This window comes from Typha latifolia, chromosome 1 (genome assembly GCF_019914945.1).
Source record: "Typha latifolia isolate L0001 chromosome 1, TyphaL0001v2, whole genome shotgun sequence".
NCBI lineage: Eukaryota > Viridiplantae > Streptophyta > Magnoliopsida > Poales > Typhaceae > Typha > Typha latifolia.
In genome coordinates, this window is record NC_133086.1 from 16558902 (window position 1) to 16578759 (window position 19858).

The 19858-nt window shown below is 36.8% G+C and overlaps 2 protein-coding genes across 2 annotated transcripts; one reads left to right on the forward strand and one right to left on the reverse strand.

Moving 5' to 3' along the window:
* Nucleotides 1–5324: 5324 nt before the first annotated feature.
* On the forward strand, nucleotides 5325–9356 carry LOC140780753 (probable sulfate transporter 3.4). Its single transcript, XM_073126499.1, has 13 exons — nucleotides 5325–5738; nucleotides 5826–5874; nucleotides 6011–6218; nucleotides 6407–6578; nucleotides 6678–6743; nucleotides 7152–7265; nucleotides 7360–7476; nucleotides 7588–7714; nucleotides 7820–8106; nucleotides 8257–8447; nucleotides 8582–8667; nucleotides 8745–8821; nucleotides 8915–9356. Exons 1-13 carry the CDS (start codon nucleotides 5415–5417, stop codon nucleotides 9056–9058), a joined length of 1962 nt encoding a protein of 653 aa, XP_072982600.1. The 5' UTR covers nucleotides 5325–5414; the 3' UTR covers nucleotides 9059–9356.
* Nucleotides 9357–12811: 3455 nt separating this feature from the next.
* On the reverse strand, nucleotides 12812–18412 carry LOC140797546 (heat shock 70 kDa protein 15-like). The gene is made up of 10 exons (XM_073151098.1): nucleotides 18277–18412; nucleotides 16957–18155; nucleotides 15757–15984; nucleotides 15555–15650; nucleotides 15248–15469; nucleotides 14229–14423; nucleotides 13997–14143; nucleotides 13768–13917; nucleotides 13326–13456; nucleotides 12812–13161 (listed from the first exon to the last, which is right to left on the reverse strand). Exons 2-10 carry the CDS (start codon nucleotides 18124–18126, stop codon nucleotides 12969–12971), a joined length of 2532 nt encoding a protein of 843 aa, XP_073007199.1. The 5' UTR covers nucleotides 18127–18155; nucleotides 18277–18412; the 3' UTR covers nucleotides 12812–12968.
* Between the last annotated feature and the right edge of the window lie 1446 nt (nucleotides 18413–19858).

Sequence of the window (19858 nt, forward strand, 5' to 3'; positions counted from 1 at the left end):
TCAGTGTCTTTTGTGGGATCACGACTTATAAGCTTTAACTTTGGGAGGATAAATAAGTTTGAGAAAGGCAAATCTTCTCTCAGTCCTAATGTTAGTTTATAAGAACAATTTGAGCTTTAAATCAAATTTCTTTTTCTTTTCTTTTTTTAAGCTAGAACGAATTAATAGGCAAAAATCTACTAATGATTGTTGATTGGCGAATAATTGAGATCCCCAAGCTAGTTTAGTTGGGGCAATAATAAGGCCCAAGTTGTTTCAAGCCCAGTACAGTCATAGTAGAAAATTTGGGCCAAATTAGTCTATAGCCTATAGGATGGTTGTCTTTTTTATCTTATACCGATCCAACACCATTTGAAAAGGAAGAGAGATTTAGTGCCAGCCTACCCGTCTTGGATCAATTGGAGCATGTTTTTAGATGTGCGTTAACATATTGATTACATATATCTAATATTCATAATCGCACCTAAAAATAAATATTTAGGAAATGTAAAAATAGAGCAAGTGTGATCGGATTTGTGAGATACATACTACTAATATACCGGTGCGCATCTAATGGTGTACTCAGATCGATCTACATGAGATTAGTCGTATTGAATATATTTCCCTTAGACTGAGTTCTATTACATCTAAACTAGTTTAGCTTTACTCATTTTTTTAAACTCTAAGAGAGGAGAGAGAGAGAGAGAGAGAAAATGATAGAAGTAAAAGTTAATTAAAGTGCTATTTTCTCAAAGGTATTAAATTTTATTGGTAAATATAAAATACAAGAGTAGAAGACATGGAAGTAGGTATTAATAAAACCTTAATCAAATGGACCAACAATCCAAGTCTTACATTAATAGTGATATTACTTATAAACTTAAAAGTAGTTGAACTCCATAGTATTTTAGTTGTGTAATAGTTGAAATTAATTCGGAACTCGGTTATATATTCTCCTCTTCAGGTTTCTTACTGTGTGGTTTTGCTTCATGTAGGCCCAAAAGTGTTCTATTTGAGTAATAGTAGAGTCATTTTTTGGCATATTTAAGCCATGGCCATGGTTGTGCCTCTCTAAATTGATTTGATTTAAAGACTCCTAAATTAATTTAGTAACCAATTATCTTCTTATCTTTTTTATATCCGATCAAATTTATTCTTAAAAAAATTAAGACTAAAAGATGAGACTACCTAATCAAGCTCAGGGCTTAGCCTCATTTCAAATAAAGCCGCCTAAATAATTTATGTTTAGCTTGATATAGTTTGAATTATATATACATTTATAGGTAATTGTATTTTAAACCATTAGATTGGGGGTGTACTTCCGTAAGTCTATTACCTCCAAACAAATTGAATGAGCTAGCAAAGAGAAGCTACAAAATAAGCTTTAGCTTAATTTATCAAGCCAAAAGAGCTGAACAGGAGTCGGTTCGAATTCCTTTTAATAAAAGCATTGTGGTTATCTCTTACAATTTAGCCTACTATTATATTGGCTAATCATGATCATGCCAGTCTTAATCGAATTCAAATAATGAAAGATATTTTGGAGACAACCCAGTAGTTACCTTTTAAAACCAAGGATTATCTCCAAACGATAAAGAAAAAAGAAAAAGATATGAGCAACAGAGTGGGTCAAAGCTGGTACCGGAAAGAGAGGCTTAGGATGGGGAGTTTTTTTTTTTTTTCTGACCAAATTATATTAGTTTTTTATTTTATTTATCGAAATAGTTAACACCTCAAACTTGATATTAAAATGAGTCTATTTCATTGTAGCCCTAAATAAAATATTAAAATTTTATTAAGTATTTTACCTAGATAAAAATAAAATACTAATCAGATCAGCAATTTTTTTAAGTAAAACGATAATACGATCAACGTTTTATTGAAATAAAAAATATTAAATAATTCAACGATTTACTAGAAAAAGAGAATATACAAAAAGCATGTGTTTTATTGTTAAATGTACAAAAAAAATGTCTGTTTCACTGTAGCCCTAAATAAAATATTAAATTATTAAGTATTTTATCTAGCTAAAAGTAAAATGTTAATTAAATCAGTATCTTTTTCAAGTAAAATAATGATATGATCAGCGTTTTTATTGGGAAAAAATGCGAGATAATTACTAGAAAAGGAGGATATAGATAAAATAAGTGTTTTATAATTAGAAGAACTAAATGAGAAAGATATATGTAAAAGTATACAGAAATTTTTTTTAACATTATAAAGTTTGAGTATCATTTTAGTCATAAAATACATAGTTGTGAAAATATATAAGAGTTATATAAATTGGAATAATATACCAAAAGAAAAAGACCACAATTCCTGTAAAAAAATCTATTTTTAAAAAAAAAAATTCTAAGAAAGAGCTCAACTCTTCGGTGTGTTTTAATATGAAATGATGATATAATTAATATTTTACTTTTAGCTTAATAAAAATGCTAACTTATTAGTATTTTATGTAGAGCTACAGCGCGGGAGACCTATTTTAATATTAAAGTTGAAATAGAGTCTATTTGGAAAATTAATTTTTCAAAAACGGTTAGTTTGATCAAAAATTCTATGATGGGAGAGAATATTTTTTTTGTTTTTAATATAAATTATAGTTTAATTAACTTTTTTAACGTTCTAGTTAATAATTAACTAATGGTTGTAATTTGATTTGAATAATAAGGTAGTTAAGCGATTAAATTTAAAATACAGAAAGTCAGTGGAAATCAAGCGAAGCTATAGGAATAAATTATAATTTCCTTATCTTTCTGATATGAATAAATTATAATATCCTTTTCTTTCTGACAACAAGGAATAAATTCCTATAAAAAAAAGGACGAATAATCTTATTTAACTTACAATATGGTTCAGGCCATGCCATTTATTCTGTTCAAACTCACATTTTTAACACATAGATGTCCAAAGAATTTCCTTGGCCTATTTGAATGGAAGAGTTGCCCAGTATTCTCAATATAACTGAAACACTAAATGAAATTTTCACTTCTCTATTAAAAAGAAAAGAAAAGAAAAGAAATTAAAGTTGCTTTCTCACAATTGAGGAAGTATATTGAGGAATATCCCTTTACCAATCAAACATACTTAGTGCACTTTGCTTAGTGGTGTTTATCCACTCATGAAAGAGAGTGCAATTAAGAGCTACATTAATGCTAGTAGATATCCTCTCTCTCTCTCTCTCTCTCTCTCTCTCTCTCTCTCTGCATGCAAAATTAGAAAAGCTTTGCTCCTTTGTCCATGAAGCTTCATCCAAAGACCAAAGCAGAAGAAAAGGCTTCTTCAACTAAAAGTAAAGTTGCAGAGCAGTCGATATCCCAGGAGGAGAAAGGAAACGAAGGGTTACGGGCAAAAGAGGAGTCCATTACCTTACTGATGATGGCAACGTTAGAAAAAATTTCGTCGTCAAAGTGCAGCAGGTCTTCCAATTTCTGCGGATATTCTACTGGAAGGATGGAATATCCCAGTAGCACTTTGGCTCAGCGTCATCATGCATGGAAACAATACATTAAAAAGAGGCTACTACTACGCGTAAGCCAATATGTGGGTCCGTCCGGGTCAACTCCACTAGTTTGGAGTCAATGGAAACTCGGCAATCCGATTTTGTTCTTAGTTATCAGACAAAAATCATTTTGGAGATCTCACAAGATTAGAACGAGCATGATCACCAATCAAAGTGGTCAACGCCATGGAGAAAGGGAGGAGAACGTAATCTCCTTCGGAAATGGATCGAAATTTCTATCGACAAAACTGACGTGGGGAAGCACCAAAGTTGCTTTCGTTTGGTGATAAAAGAGAATGTACGTAAAGTTTTTTATGGGCTTTCTTGGTTTGGTCTTAATTATTTATTGAGAATATATAATAATCTTTCAAAAATTTCTAACAGGGGAATAAGAAGTAAGGATGCAGGAATTTTAATTTGACTCCATGCAACTCCAAACAAGCTTGCCTTCTTCTTCTTCTTCTTCTTCTTCTTCTTCTTCTTCTTCTTCTTCTTCTTCTTCTTCTTCTTCTTCTTCTTCACATTTAATTTTAAAATCGAATAGTTAAAATACATAGAACATAGTTGAAATCACGCTAAATCACAGTAAATGAAATGGGTAAACTATAATTTGTCCAAATAGTTTCAAAAGAATGTAAACGACAACCATGCATTTGAAATATATTGTTTCATAAACTTGAATAGCTTTGCAATAAACTATTCGATCCAAGCCACGTCCTCTTGGGCGACAAAAATGACAACCTTCCAATGGATGGACGCCATGGGCCACATGATATGATTCCCTTGCATAATTTTAATTACGTACAGAAAACAACTGAAGCTTATACGATATATTCTTATTCCCTTTCCTGAAACCAAGAGAAGAGAGGGAGCCCAACTTAATTCCTTTCTCCTTGTAGTTTCTTGGTTACTTGTCTCCATCTCTTAGTTAGGGATCTACGGGTACGGGTGGCGATCGTTTCGTGTTATAGATGAACTTCATGCCCGTGTTAACGGTAATGCTAGCAGTAAAAACATGACCTAGTTAATAAATAGAGAAATTTGTATATAACTCTATGTCTTTTGATGAAATTATAATTTATACCATACATTTTTACTATTTATAAATTAAGCCCTATAATTTATCAAATATGTGTAGAAAATATTCTACTGTTAGATCTGTTAGTTAAACTTAAGCAAACCTCTGAGTTAAGTTAACTATACTAATAAAATTATGAAAATACTTTCAACTAAGTTATATTAAAGATATTTTAGTTATTTTAAAAATAAGAGTATTTTATTTATTTTAAAAATAAAATATTTCTATTTAATAGAATATTTTCATAGTGTTAGTTCAAATCTAACCCAGAGTATTTTCTGCACATATTTATTAAATCATACGACTTAACTCACAAATAGTGAGAACGTAGGATGTAAGCTATAATTTCGTTAATTCCGTTAGCAAAGTGCGACAATTTTTGTCTTAGAAAAATGAGTGTGATTATTGATTCTCCTACCTACCTGAAGATGCTCTAAGAATTTATACAAAAATATGTTATTTTATTAAATATATTAACAGAATGCCGGTAACAAGAATGGCTTTGCTAATAAATAAGTTCTACTTTTAACTACTTGGGTATATTTAGATGGTGATAGATGATGACACAAGGTATGAGTTTGGTTCTTTTGATTTTAATATTTAGTAAATTTTTTATTGAAATATCGTATGAGCGTGGTTATTAGAAAGGGCTAACTTTCTGTTTTGGAAAACAAAAGTCTCTTAAAGCAATTGCCAAACTATTTGCCCACTTGGCCTTACATTCCCACCTCCACCACCTCATCCATCTATAAATATAATCTCTCCACACTCCTCTCCCCAAGCTAGCCTTCACCTAACTTCAATCCCTTGAGCAACTTCCTTCATTAATTTGCTTCCCTTAGCTTCTGCTATTCTGACATGGGTGGCAGCTCTAATAGAGTAAAAAGTTTGCCAGAATACCTTGACCTTGAGTCACCTCCAACCATGCAACCTATGGAGATCCACAAGATCTCTTTGCCTCAAGAAAAGACCACTTTCCAATCCCTCAGACAAAGGCTAAGTGAGATCTTCTTCCCTGATGACCCCCTGCATCAGTTCAAAAACAAGTCATTCTTCAAGAAAGTGGTGTTAGCTTTACAATACTTCTTTCCCATCTTCCACTGGGGCTCTGAGTACAGTCTTCAGCTCCTCAAGTCTGATGCAGTCTCAGGCCTCACCATTGCAAGCTTGGCCATCCCTCAAGTGAGTAAAAGCTGCCAATCTTTTGTATAAACTGCTGAAATGATGATTAGCTTGTGGAAGTCTAATCTTTTCGCTTATGTTACACAGGGAATTAGCTATGCAAAGCTTGCAAATTTGCCTCCTATCATTGGCCTGTGTGAGTATATATTCTAAATCTTCCTGTAAACTTATTGTTTTGTTCAGTTCAACCAGTGTAGAATTTTTTTATTACTTAGATTGTATGTTTCATTAATCTTGTGTCTTTTTCTTTTTTGTTTAATTGGGGATTACAGATTCAAGCTTTGTGCCACCATTGATATATTCAGTTCTTGGGAGCTCAAGAGATCTTGCAGTTGGCCCTGTATCAATTGCATCATTGGTGATGGGAACTATGCTCAGAGAGATGGTCTCACCTGATCATGAGCCAATGCTATATCTTCAACTAGCCTTCACAGCCACCTTCTTTGCTGGTGTATTCCAAGCCTCATTGGGTTTTCTAAGGTAAGTGATCCTCTCACAAGTACTTCATTTGATTCCTGAGCCACCATCTCACCATTTAATATTTCATTTACATGCATAATTCACTTGTATTTTACTTAATTTTTATGCTTTTGGAATAACTTTGTCTAGTGATGTCAACTTTATATTCTTTTTTGACTAATATGTTCAGTTATTTTTTGGTGATATAGACTAGGTTTTATCGTCGATTTTTTATCAAAACCAACGCTAATTGGATTCACCGGTGGTGCGGCGATAATTGTATCCCTTCAACAACTAAAAGGATTGCTTGGAATAGTTCACTTCACTACTCAGATGGGCTTTATTCCTGTAATTCTATCAGTTTTTCAGCACAAATCAGAGGTAAGAAGAAACTTAGGGCAATAGCAAAAGAATTCTTTTGTCAACCAATTTGATAATTTTGTCTAATGTATATGTTAACCTTTTTATTTGTTCGTGCAGTTGGCCTGGCAAACAATCCTTATGGGTACCTTATTCCTGGTATTCCTACTAATAACAAGACATATAGTAAGTTTCTAAATATCTCTTTTTCACAATAATATCTACTTTCCTTAAGGATATTTCCTAAAAAGAAGGGTTGTGGTTTAAACCTCACATTATGGTGGGTCTTTGTTGCTTGCCACTAAAAGGAATTAAACTCCACTAAGATTTACTAGTTAGTATATCTCAATTTATAATTATAAATTTTCAAAGATAACCTAGACTTGTCTAATCCTGATTTTATTACTGTTACATTTGTATAAATAACTCATTTTTATTTCTTGTTGACCCAAATGCCTCTAGCCTTAGGATATATAACATAAAAGTATAACATTAAGATACATCAAATGAGAGGTTCACCTATATATTTTGTGTATTTGGTAGTTATGTTCTTGGACTATTCTTAGAGTGTAATGAATGAATTGCATGATGCAGAGCATGAAGAGACCCAAACTTTTCTGGATATCAGCTGCTGCTCCTCTGGCATCAGTCATTCTCTCCACCATCATTTCCATTGCCTTCAAAGCTCAGAGCCATGGCATCAGCGTAGTAAGTATTCTTCATATAGTCAATTAGTATATCCAGACCTCAAAGCTTTAATTTACAACTATATATATAACACTTCTTAATGTTTTTGTCTCAGATTGGGCATCTGCAGAAAGGGGTGAATCCTCCTTCAGTCAACATGCTTTATTTCCATGGCTCTTTCTTGGGTCTTGCCATTAAGACAGGAGTAGTCACTGGCATCTTGTCTCTCACTGTAAGCCATCTTCTCTGTAATATATAAGCTAATTTTGTAAGTTATGCAAACTAATACAGTATCAGACCCGAGGTTTCTGATGAACAAATTCCCATAATTCTTTCATTTCAGGAAGGAATTGCTGTTGGTAGAACATTTGCTTCTCTGAAAAACTATCAGATAGATGGAAACAAAGAAATGATGGCCATAGGAATCATGAACATGTCTGGCTCCTGTGCTTCATGCTATGTTACAACAGGTATCATTGACTACTTATCCAATGCTAAAATTGCTTCATATCAATAACAACATCTCTTCTGCTCGTCTCATACATTCTAATGCTGTGCTCTGAAACATGACGCAGGATCATTCTCGAGATCTGCTGTGAACTACAATGCCGGTTCGAAGACGGCAGTTTCAAACATCGTCATGGCGTCCACTGTCCTCATCACAATGCTATTTCTCATGCCACTGTTCTATCATACCCCTAATGTGATACTATCTGCGATAATAATCACGGCGGTTATCGGATTAATAGATTTCCGCACCGCTGTCAGGCTTTGGAAGGTGGACAAACTTGATTTCTTAGCTTGCATGAGTGCCTTCTTTGGTGTTCTATTCATCTCAGTGCAGATGGGTCTCTTAATATCTGTAAGCACTACTCATAATTCGTCTAACCATGTGTGTGTGTGTGTGTGTGTGTGTGTTACCTATTTACCTAGCAATGTTATGTTATGAATTTGTTAATGAGGAAGTACGCAATATAATCTTTTTCTTTATCTTTTTATGTGAATTTTGCAGGTCGGCATCTCCATACTTAAAATTTTGATACATGTGACAAGGCCTAACGCAGTTGTAAAGGGGATTATTCCAGGGACTCAGAGCTATAGAAATTTAGGACACTATAGAGAAGCCATGAGGGTGCCTAGTTTTCTCATTCTTGCCATCGAGTCCCCCATTTACTTTGCTAACTCCATTTACCTCCAAGAAAGGTGGGTCTCCCTAGTATTCTTTACTTATATATATAATATTGAGGTTTATTTTCCCCTCTCTTTTTTTTTAAAAAAAAAATTTCATCTTGCCTCTTTGGCAGAAGCTAAACGATTGTTTCCATTGATATATGCAGGATCTTGAGATGGATACGTGAGGAAGAAGAGAGGGTGATAAAAATGAGCCAGAGCTCTATCAAATGTATTGTTTTGGACATGGGTGGTAAGTACTAACCTCTGGATCAACTAAATCTACGACTGCATTATAAATTTGGCTAATGAAACATTACATGCGCACAGCCGTGACAGCCGTAGATACGAGCGGCATAGAGATACTCGTAGAGCTAAAAAAGACACTCGATAATAGATCTCTTGAGGTAATACTCGATTTATTCCTGCTTAAATGAAGAAGAAGAAGAAGAAGAAATAGAATAACATAACTCAATTCTCAATTTCTTTGATTGGTGTAGCTTGTACTGGCAAATCCAGTGGGAAATGTTGCTGAAAAGCTTTTCAAATCAGAGGCTTGGGAGCTATTTGGAGCAGAGTGTATGTACATGACTGTGGGAGAAGCCATTGCTGCAATGTCTTCTACGTACAAATGCCAGCCTTGAGTTCGAGACATTCTGATACATTAAAGCTAAAAGGACTAGAAGTTGTAGAAGAACCAAATGGTGATGAATAGTACGCCAGAGCTTTTGTGGTGAGCTCTTCGAATAAGAGTTTTTGGAGGAGTTAGGCAGCAGGACATGAGGCACTCTAGATGTGGTACAATCCTAAATCAGGGAACTGTTGAGTGATTTAGTTTTTCTCCTCTTCACTCTGTAGTTAGTGAGCAGCAATTTTGTACAAAGAAGGCAGCAATGTAATAAAAAGAGTATAAATAAGATTTATATTTCCTGTTCATTGGTATATATTTGACGCCAGATTCTCTATAAACCAAAATAAATATTATAACCAAATAGATGAATTACAAATTTATTTATTTATATAGGTGACTTTCAGAGATAATAACTAGAATTCAATAAAAATTGCTAACTTGATGAAGGATATTTACTAGCCTTAGCAAGTTATAGAATCATTACAGAAATCGCTTAATTCATTTAGCAATTTATATAATACTAATATTTTCCTATCTATGCGTATCAAAAATCCATCACTAATAAAGCAATTTATATAATGCTAATATTTTCCTATCTACTTATTTTCAAAATTATAAAATTTGTGGATAATTTTATTTTTACCCCACTAAACTATCTCCCTTTACCACAATGACTCCCTAAGTTTTTTTTTAACACATAATGACGCATAAACTATTAAAAATATCTTATTTAATCCCTTCCGGAAGAGTTTTGTTACCTACGATGAGAATACTCTTAGATAGTTCCAATGCTAGCAACTCTCCAATTGGTACTGCTGCTCCAATAAAAAGTATGGCTTCCCAACGATACGAAAGAAGGAATGTTAGTACAATGCACCAATTAGAATAGTGAGTCACTGCTGAGAGCTCATCAGATCAGAATGGAGTCGAGGATGATCTCCACATTGCTAAGGTGACCAGTGAGCACGACGAGGACCATCATGTACCGGATCTCAAGGCAAAGCATAATAACCGAAGCAAACGACAACTTAGCAAAAGGCCGAAGCTCATTGAACGCAGACCAGGATAGCCCTATCTACCCACCCTTGCACTTGCCCACGACATATACTATCTGAGACAAAACCACCAACCACGCCGAGAAGTTGAAGGCCACCGCCGTGCTAAGCAACTCCCAGTTGAAGACAAAGATGAAGAGGGCCGACGGTATGTCATGAATTATGAGCACCGCAAAGGCAATCCAAGTAATATCCATAACCTTGCTCTGTGCCCGTAGAAACTTCTGAGTAGAGAATTTGGTTACCGATGCAAATATCTAAAGAATGATGCTGATAGTGAATTTGCTGGCTTTGACGGCGATAGCTTCATCTTGGCCTAAAAGCCTCAAGAGAGGAATGGCACATACGAAGAGTGGACATAGAAGGAATCTAGAGACGATGAGGATGACCCATGAATGTTGCATGTACCTGACTGACTTCAAATACTTGCCCACATAGTAACTAGGAAAAAAGGAAGAAGACAGACAAAGAGATATAGATAGAGATAAATATGAGTCAGTGTGTATGATGAGGTGGCCGAGCTCCCTTCAATCCACCAATCCCAAACCTCCTCCACAACCGTTGCCCCCATACCAGAGTACGATAAGGTGGCCGAGCTAATGCGGGAGAACTGGCACATCTCCTTGCATAGCATGGGAGCGTCCCAGCGCTGCCTATGAGGGCACCTCGGAGGCGGTCGTGCACTAGGCCACGCCATCGCCGCTTAGGTATGGGGGACACCCTGTTTTGTGTAGGGTTGCCAAAGCATCGACCAATGGAAAGAAGAGGAGAAGGGAGGAGAAGCTGGTGTGCACGAGCTAGGGGAGTGCAGTGCCCAAGATGGGGGAGAGCTCGCTCGTCACCTTCGACATATTAGCGAGGAAGTGGGCTTCACCACTACTAGCACCAACAATTCGGCCTCCTCGTCTCCCTGGTATGACGAGGACGATGACGGAGAACATGAGTTTCAGTGTTGGCCAAGACACTATTTGCCACAATCTGCGACCCTATGAGAGAAAAGGATATGTCGAGGAGGCAGAGTGGAGTGGAACGAGAAAGGGGGATTGGGGGCACAAGGGCAACAAAAATATTTAAAAAAATAAAATATTTAATATTAGCTAAGCTACTTAACTATCCCACTATTATAAGTAGTGAAAAATTTTAGTTAATTCACCAATTACATCAATGGCGTCAAGGGGGTCAAATATTTTTGATAGTTTATGAGGGTTATAGTATACTAGGGTTGTAAACGAGCGAGCTGGGCCCAGCTCAACTTAACTCAAGAGATAGATTTTTCTACCTCAAGCTTGGCTCGACTCGCCTCCAACTCGATTAAGCTCGAACTCGACTCAACAGCTCGTAAGCAATCCACATGATGCAACTCGAGTCAAACACTGTCATCGACCCGCAGTGATCTGTATTGAAGACAATGATCAGGAATCGCTTGTAGCTATCGGAGCAGCTTCGCCGCTCCCCATCGATGGCCTCTACATCTTTACCAAGTCTGAGCTCAAGTAGGCAACTAACATCTATGATTAGCGCCTCACCTTAGGACAAGGCAGCGCCAACGAGGTCTATTTAGGGAAGCTCCCTAGCGGCCAGCATGTGGCAATCAAGCGCGTCTACTGTGAAAATAAGATCGTCGAGTTTTATAGCGAGGTGGAGATCCTTGCCAAGCTTCGACATTGGAGCCTCACAATCATTGTCGATTATTGAACCCTCACTAACGCGAATCCTCTCCACAGCGAGAAATCCTTCTAAGAAGCTTCTCACCCCGACTAGCTCCCGATTACACAACGATGACGAGAAATTCACCCTAGCTTCACATGTCACCTCCCCGATCCTAGTTATGCAGCGACAACGAGAATTTCGCCCTAAGCTTCACATGCCCATCATCACCTCCGCAGCACTATCAGGAGCAACTTAACTGCATCATCGATGAAGCTTGGAGATTCATAGCAAATGTCAGTTTTCAAGACCCAACGACGACGTCGTGCGACGCAAACTTGACATCCTAGATCGGGACAGAGTTCAGGCAAAGACAAATGGGAGCTTGAAGATAGAAATAAGTTTTGGTGGTGAAGATGGATTTTAGCTAAGAGTGTGTAGGAAGGAGTATTAAAGAGGCTAGAATTTTTATTTATATACACATCATAATATCCGTTGATCTAAGATCCAACGATTCTAAACCTATATATATATATATATATATATATATATATATATAATATGAGCCTAATCAAGAGGAACTTAAAGAAGCCGATGCTAGCTCAGCTCAGAGTGTACCTCAATACTGAAGCTCATTGTGGCTCATTGTGGCAAATGGTGTCGTTCCCAAGCTCATTTGGAGCTTAAAAAAATCAGTTTGGCTTGGCTCATTTAGAGCTCGAGCCAAGCTCTAAACGAGCTGAGCCCAAAAAATTAGGGGCTTTTCTGACAGCCCTATAGTATAAAAAAGTTTAAAGAGTCGTTACGAGAAAAAATAGATAATTCAGAAGGTGAGAAAAAGATTATTAAGACCAAAACTCAGATAAATAAATTCATAACTCAGTGGGTGTAGTTTGGTGTGCAGATTAAAACCTGTCAAAAACTTCCAAAATATATAGCAACGTGCAAATAGAAATCAAAATAATTCCGGACCAATTAACTCCTCAAGTAGTAACAATCAACCTGGAAGGCACCACATCAATCACAGTTCACTGTAATCCCCGTCCAAGCAAAAAAACCGAGGCTTTAAGAACTATGTATATTTCCTTCCCATAAAATCCCTTTCCAATCACATTCCAGAGGAACACAAGTACAAAGTAGGTATCCATAAATATTCTAAACATCCTACCATCTTTTGGAGAAAATCCTTCATAATTGATGAGGGAATTTACAACATGGTAACTATGAAACGTGAGGGTCTGCAATGTTATTACTGTGCTGTGCCTCTCCCGCTCCCTCTGACTTGTCTGTGTCCATTGGCTCACCTGCTGGTGTCTGATCACTCTGCTCGGTTGCTTGAGGTGATGGTGTTTGTGTGTCAGTCGGAGTTGGCTTCTGTGGAGGCCTTGGCTTGGTCATTATTGACCTGCAAAACCTGTTGAAGCAAATGTCGCAGCTATAATATATAGAATCCACTTCTAATTGCTTTTCTTTACACTTAGTACATTATGAATACAATTGAAAAGGCACTGTTAAGTAACAGACGTTATATATATCACTGGTGTGATTATGGCTAATTATAATCGATCATGTTGTTACCTGTCGAGTGTTTCAGCTTTCCTCTTCACATCTGCAGATGGAAGAATTGGAGTGGCACTCTTGGGCAGGGCATCTTGCTGCTGCTTTTTCTCTCCCAACCATGCTTCTGCTTCCATGCACTCACGAATGACCTGTTACATCAACAGTTCAGTAGATCAATAGGATAGGATACATTCATACAAATTTTGTTATCCAAAATCTGAACACTAGCAAATTTCATCTCAAGAAGCATATATACATAGAAACATGCATATTTCCACGCACATGTGGATGAATATCAAAGAAAAAGGTATTCTTGATTTATAGTGACAACTGGGTCCGTCTTTATCATCCAAGTATCTAACACGTTTACCTATCTGATTAAATGCACAAAGAAGGAAATCTGATGAACACAGAAAAAGGAAGAAGAGGTGCATGGTTGATATGCAGTTGAACGCAATACCTTCTGTTTTTCTGCTAGGTCTATGTGGTCAAATTTGGGATCTTTGGATGAGGCTGCATCCCTGAAACTATTAATGCAACATGAAAGACGGTCTATCAATGAACCTCTTTCCATCCAATCCGTATAGCGTTCTTCGATAGGGTCACCTTGCTGCATTCAAGCAGTCTTATCAGCCATCACCATTACATAGAGCAACACCATATGAAATAGAATATATACAAAATTCTACCTTTTTGAGCTCCTCAAGCTTGGAAACATAAACACCCTTCGTTTCATCCTCACCATCTTCATAAAGCCAATTCTCAACCTCCTGAAGCTTCCCTATGAGCTCTTCCTTCTCCGAAGGCGTTGCAAATTCCTTGTACTTGTCATAAAGCTAAATACAGGAATATGATAAATAAATCAGATAAATTTTATTACTCAAAGCTAATTACAAACATAAAGGACTAACCAAACAGCACCTTGTTTCGCATGTCATAAACATATGCCTCCACAGCATTCTTCTTGTCCTTTGTTTCTTCCATTACTCTATCTTGTAGAGCCATTTCAAACTCTTTCTCCACAGCTTTCTGCAGATCTCCAGCAACCATTCCACCATAGATCAATTCAGAAACAGGCACATTTGTTTTCTTTATCTTCCTTTTAGAAGCCTTAACCTGCAGGCAAATGTAAACTTATAAGTAGCCATGCTGATAACAAATTTACATGAGAAGACAATTGAGAAGAGAGATTAATGAAGACAAATAAATATATGCAGACATTATCCCAATAAAGCATTTGAATATATGAGTACCAAGTAGATAAAAGGTAAAAGTGCATGGATTAATACTTAAGTAGCCATTAAGTACTCCCCGGGATTCAGAAAAAAAATCACCCTCAGGAGTGGGTTATTTCTCTCCAATATGTATACATACATACATAAACACATACTATTATATATATATATATATATATATATATATATATATATATATATATGAAGCAGAATTTGGAAGGTCAAGTGGAAGCATGCAATTCAAGCCATTGCACTAACCGCAATCAGCAAGTAACAATAAAAATCTGATTCTTCTGAATTATAATAGCATTGATTAAAACCAATCCAGCTGGCAAACTCCCATTGACACAGTTTAGTTTCATAAAACCAGGAGACAGATATGCTTTAACAAGTACTGAGCATGGCACAAAGATGAAATTGAAGTGCACAAAAAACCATTCATTTGGAGATGTAAGTGAATGCTAACTGCAAACAGATGATTTGTTTAAAAGCGGCCTTTCATCACGGCAATAGTTATGTTTAGAATGGACTTAAGACTAGTGCAATTTCATGGTTCAAGACTTCAAGTGCATGCAAGTAGACAAACACCCACACAACTAGGAACAAACAAAAATAAAATTCCAATTGAGGACTCAAAATTTTCAAAATGTGCACAAAAACAGCATATGCCAGAATGATGAAACAAACCATTGACAATGGACACACCTTGGCATCAGTCTCCATCTGCACTGTCTTTTCTTCAGAATCTAGTGCACCCATTTCGCCCTCTACACCAGTATTTTCTGCTGCACCTTTAGCTTCCTGCATATTTATGTCAGTTTCAGTTGTAGATAAGCCATTTGATGCTTCATCAGTATCCATTTTTGCAGCCTCCTTTGGTAGCTCATTTGCAGCTGACACAGGAACTTCACCTTCTTCTTCCAACATCTGTAGAGCACCAAAAAGTTAAAATATCCAGAAGATAAGCATTATGGACTAATAATTTTCTCAGTAATCCTTCTTCGATGCTTACAGTTGCTGATTCAATAGAAACAATCCCATGGAGATTTAACCGGACTTTGAGTTTCAGTTTAGCCCTTTCTCTTTCGCTGGATTGAAATGGACCAATCTGTCAAATGGTATTTTGAGAAGATCATTAGCAGATCAGAGCGGCAAATTACCAACAATAGTTTAATGCCAACAATAATAAGAAATGGAATATTTTGGTTCCCTACCGTGTATGTGCTAATCTTTGCTGGAATTTGCGGGTCATCGACATCAGCATACACAATGTCGACAGTGAAAGTACTAGACCTATAGAATGTCAGAGCTTTCACACTGGGAATTGGATTTCTTTTGGGAAATACAACTGTGCTCTGCTGGTTTTCTATTGTTCCATTCTTGGAATCAGGAGCAGATCCTTTCCATGACAAGGCAATTGAAAAAGGGAAGCTCTCATGAACCTATAACATGGAGAAATATCACATTGACATGAGAAACAGGCAGCACTTTAGAGAACATGCTGTTTTTATTATCTTTAAAGTACACAAGAACAGAAAGAATATTTGTAGCTCTAAATGAAGATAGCAAGAAAAGTGTTGTATTATCTTTGTGTGGAACACACTTGAAAGACAAGTACCTATATATGTTCTTTAAATATTTAGGCCCATCTTACAAGCTTCAAATATAACATTGTTCAAGAAAAGAGCCGATCTAGAAAATGAAACAAGTACCAAAGTTGATATCTACACAGAGCAAGCCCAGCTCATATTACCTAAAACAACACACATATCCTCGCTTTATTCTTCCCACCTCTCCAACTGCACTTCCCTGTAGGGGTATTATGTCCTTTTGTGAATTTGCTAGAACTGCCAATTGAGACCTCATTAATGCTGATATCAGAAGGTCAAGTCCACCTAGATAACTGCATAACTGTCGTGTTCCTAATTTCCTAGCTAAGTCCAAATAGTAAGAGTACATTGTCGTGCTCCTAATTTCCTCATAAATCCAAATTTAAAACAAAGTGCAAAACAGATATGCCGGCCGGCAGGATACGGCACTTTGCATACCGAATTATGAATATAACAGAACATACAACCAATATTGCATTAGCATATTTATTATCGTACAACTATACAAGAAAAGCAGCTACTTGCCTACTTCATTCCCACAGCCTTGTTCGCTAATCAACTTATCCTCTTACATGCTAGAGTCATCAAAGATATCATCAGAGGCGCATTATTATTTCCAGACACTTAACAACCTCGAGCTATATCATTAAGCTGAAATGAGAACAAACAAATAGTACATAAAGGTAGAAGGTAAATGACAAAAATAGAACATTAGGTATCAGCAACCATTATATATGCATTCAACAGGGGAGACAAAAGAAAATTCACAGAATCAACTGAGATTAAAAATGCAATCGCAAGTACCTGAAACTCCCGCACTTTGAATGTTGGGCTAAGGATAGCGCACTGAAGGGCACAACCCCGGGCGACGCACTCGCTTGCATTCATTGTACGTCTGGGTTCTTTCTTGAAGAAACTTGCAAGTATCCTATTAATTGCTGGAACACGAGACCCTGATCCAACAACTTCGACAGCATGAATATTCTCCACACTCAACCCCGCATCTACAAGTGCGTTCTCCAATGGCCTCACAACACGCTTCAATATAGGTTCGCTGATCTTCTCAAACTCTTCCCTCTTAATAAACCCTTTCGCATCCTTCTCCTCCATTAAGCATTCTATATTCAACGGTGCCTCCGGATTCGCACTAAGAACCTTCTTTAGCTTCTCACATGCTGCCCGAAGTCTGAGGCAAGCCCGGGCGTTCTGATACACATCGATCTTATACTCGTCCTTGAACTTGGCTGAGAAATGCTTGAAGAGGACCTCATCGAAATCTCTCCCGCCGAGAGACCGGTCATAGGCATGGGAAAGAATTTTCAACTGACCCTTCTTGAACCCAGCAATGCTAACTTGCATGCTCGCATGGCCGACATCGACAAAAGCCACATTCAACTGACCATTCTCTGGAAGGTCAGTCTTGTAGATGCCATATGCCAGAGCTGTTGCTGTGGTCTCATGGAACAGTCTGAGAGGATGTAATCCTGCAATGGTTGCAGCATCCATGACTGCCCTCCTTTGGAGATCGGTGAAATATACCGGGACGCCAATGCAGCAATCGACGACCGCCACATTGAGATTCTTCTCGGCGATGCTTTTCAAATTCGCGAGGACCATGGCGAGGACTTGGGTGGGGGTAAAGGTCCTCTTCTCGCCAAGGTAATCCGCATGGAGCAAAGGGAATCCATCGGGCCCCTCGGTGACCTTGAACGGAAGAGATTGAAGGTCGCGCTGGAGCTCAGGATCGGAGAATTTCCGACCGAGCAATCGCTTAATCTGGGAGATGGCGTTCTTCGGGTTCATCATGGAGGACGCAGCGCCCGCGGCTCCGATGAATCGCTGCTTGTCGCCGAAGCACACCACGGCGGGTGTCTCGCGCTTGGATTCTTCGTTGAGTACCACATCGATACCCCGTTGCCGCGCCACGGCAACAATGCAATTCTCATTTCCAACATCAAATCCAACAACGCTCATCTCTCCGACTATAAATTACACGAGTCGACCTGAAACGAGAAACAAACACCCACAATCATGTCGAATTCTTGCAACAGAGAAGCAAACAAGAATCTACAACGTATCAAATAACATATATAGTTCAAATGGAAACCATAGAACATTGTCGACCTGTGGATCGATCGAAACAACTTCGTATTAGAGATGGAAAAAACAAAAAGCCGGGAATTCAACCTCGCATCACACAGGTGGGTGTGATTATATACTTACATATATATATATATATATATATATATATATATATACATATAAAATGTCTGACAGCCTTTTTCTAGAACCCTCTATAAATCCTAGAGCTTGGAAGAGTTCGCATAAAGATTGGCGAAACTTCTTTCCAGCGAATCAGAGCCGTCGATTCGATGCCGATCGCGGAAATCTTGGATTGTAGTTCACGGGCGGTGGGGATGTTGGAAAGGAAAAATATAATAAATATTATTCTTCGTGAGTAGTTGGTGGAGGAGTCTAGAGAGAACCGGGGAGTTCTCTCTCGACTCTGGAGTCTGGAGGCGGGGGCAAGGAATAATTCGAGAAGGATCTCTGGCTTTAGTATTTTATTTTTTATTTTAATAAATGGAAAGAGTTGTATTTAGTTAACGGCCTATGTATGCCTCTCTTATTATATTAGCCATTTCTCCGATTTATATTTAACCTTCAAACTCATAAACAATAATAATAATATAAAAATTTTATATTATTATATTTTTTAATATTTTTATCGAGTTATAATTATTAGATATTTCGGTCAAAAAGTCAATGGCGCTCGTGATTTTTGACTTTAGAAATTATTGCCGCTCTCGAAATTTTATTTTATATTACTAAGCCAATTTAAATATATATTTATTTAATAAAAGTAATGCTATTTAAGTTATTGTCATCTCGGCGATATAAAATAAAGGTTTAAAAATTAATTTTATTCAGAAATATAGAAAAATTAAATATATCTAACTTATAATAAAATTGCTTGGGAATGTCAAGGATTTTATAGAAATACAAAAGAATAAACTTAGAATTTAGAAAGAATAGTGACATAGCTCAAGAGGGATGACTCGTTGGGCTTTCTTTATAAGTAGGCTGTAGGCCTAGGCCTAGGCCTACTAATATAAAAATTGAATCCATATATATAGAAATATTAAATAAATATAATAGTAGTAAGGAGGTTATATTTGAAACTCGGGATTATTTATAGTATATAAAAATTAGAGTAATTAAAAGTTTCTAGTTAAACAATTTAAGTACCTGATTACATAACTATTGTCTTATATAAGATCCGAAACTAAGCAAATTGGATTCGATGGATTCATTATATGGATTGAAAAATTGAGACCTGACTTCGAATTAGTAACATTTGGAGCGGATTTAATTTCTAGATTTCGTTACACTCCTAGAAGAAGAGTTAATTATATTTTTTTATTTAATTTTTTTGTAAAAAAAAAAGAGTGAGAATTTAAAAAAAATCTAGCCGAGACAATGACTCCACCTGCTTCTATATCACTGCTTCGCTCCCAATGATACTAGGCTAATCCAATACCACAAACTCGATAGCTAAAGTAAAAGTGTTCTTAGTCTATTTCGTGCAGGTCGATTTGGGCATACCATTTGGATGCTTATATTTACTTTTTGGTCAAAATTAGAATTATATAATGCGTGCATAAAAAAAAAATGCTCGAATCTATTCAAATGGGTCAGCCACTCA

What these genes read in the sequence shown, in the direction of transcription:
- LOC140780753 (XM_073126499.1), top strand. Translation starts at nt 5,415, where the DNA reads ATGGGTGGCAGCTCTAATAGAGTAAAAAGTTTGCCAGAATACCTTGAC. An exon ending in TACTAATAACAAGACATATA is followed by an intron (nt 6,744 to 7,151) that starts GTAAGTTTCTAA and finishes TGCATGATGCAG; the next exon opens with AGCATGAAGAGACCCAAACT. An exon ending in CTGGCATCTTGTCTCTCACT is followed by an intron (nt 7,477 to 7,587) that starts GTAAGCCATCTT and finishes CTTTCATTTCAG; the next exon opens with GAAGGAATTGCTGTTGGTAG.
- LOC140797546 (XM_073151098.1), bottom strand. Translation starts at nt 18,126, where the DNA reads ATGAGCGTTGTTGGATTTGATGTTGGAAATGAGAATTGCATTGTTGCC. An exon ending in TTTCTATTGAATCAGCAACT is followed by an intron (nt 15,470 to 15,554) that starts GTAAGCATCGAA and finishes GGTGCTCTACAG; the next exon opens with ATGTTGGAAGAAGAAGGTGA. An exon ending in AGATGGAGACTGATGCCAAG is followed by an intron (nt 14,424 to 15,247) that starts GTGTGTCCATTG and finishes ATTTGCCTGCAG; the next exon opens with GTTAAGGCTTCTAAAAGGAA.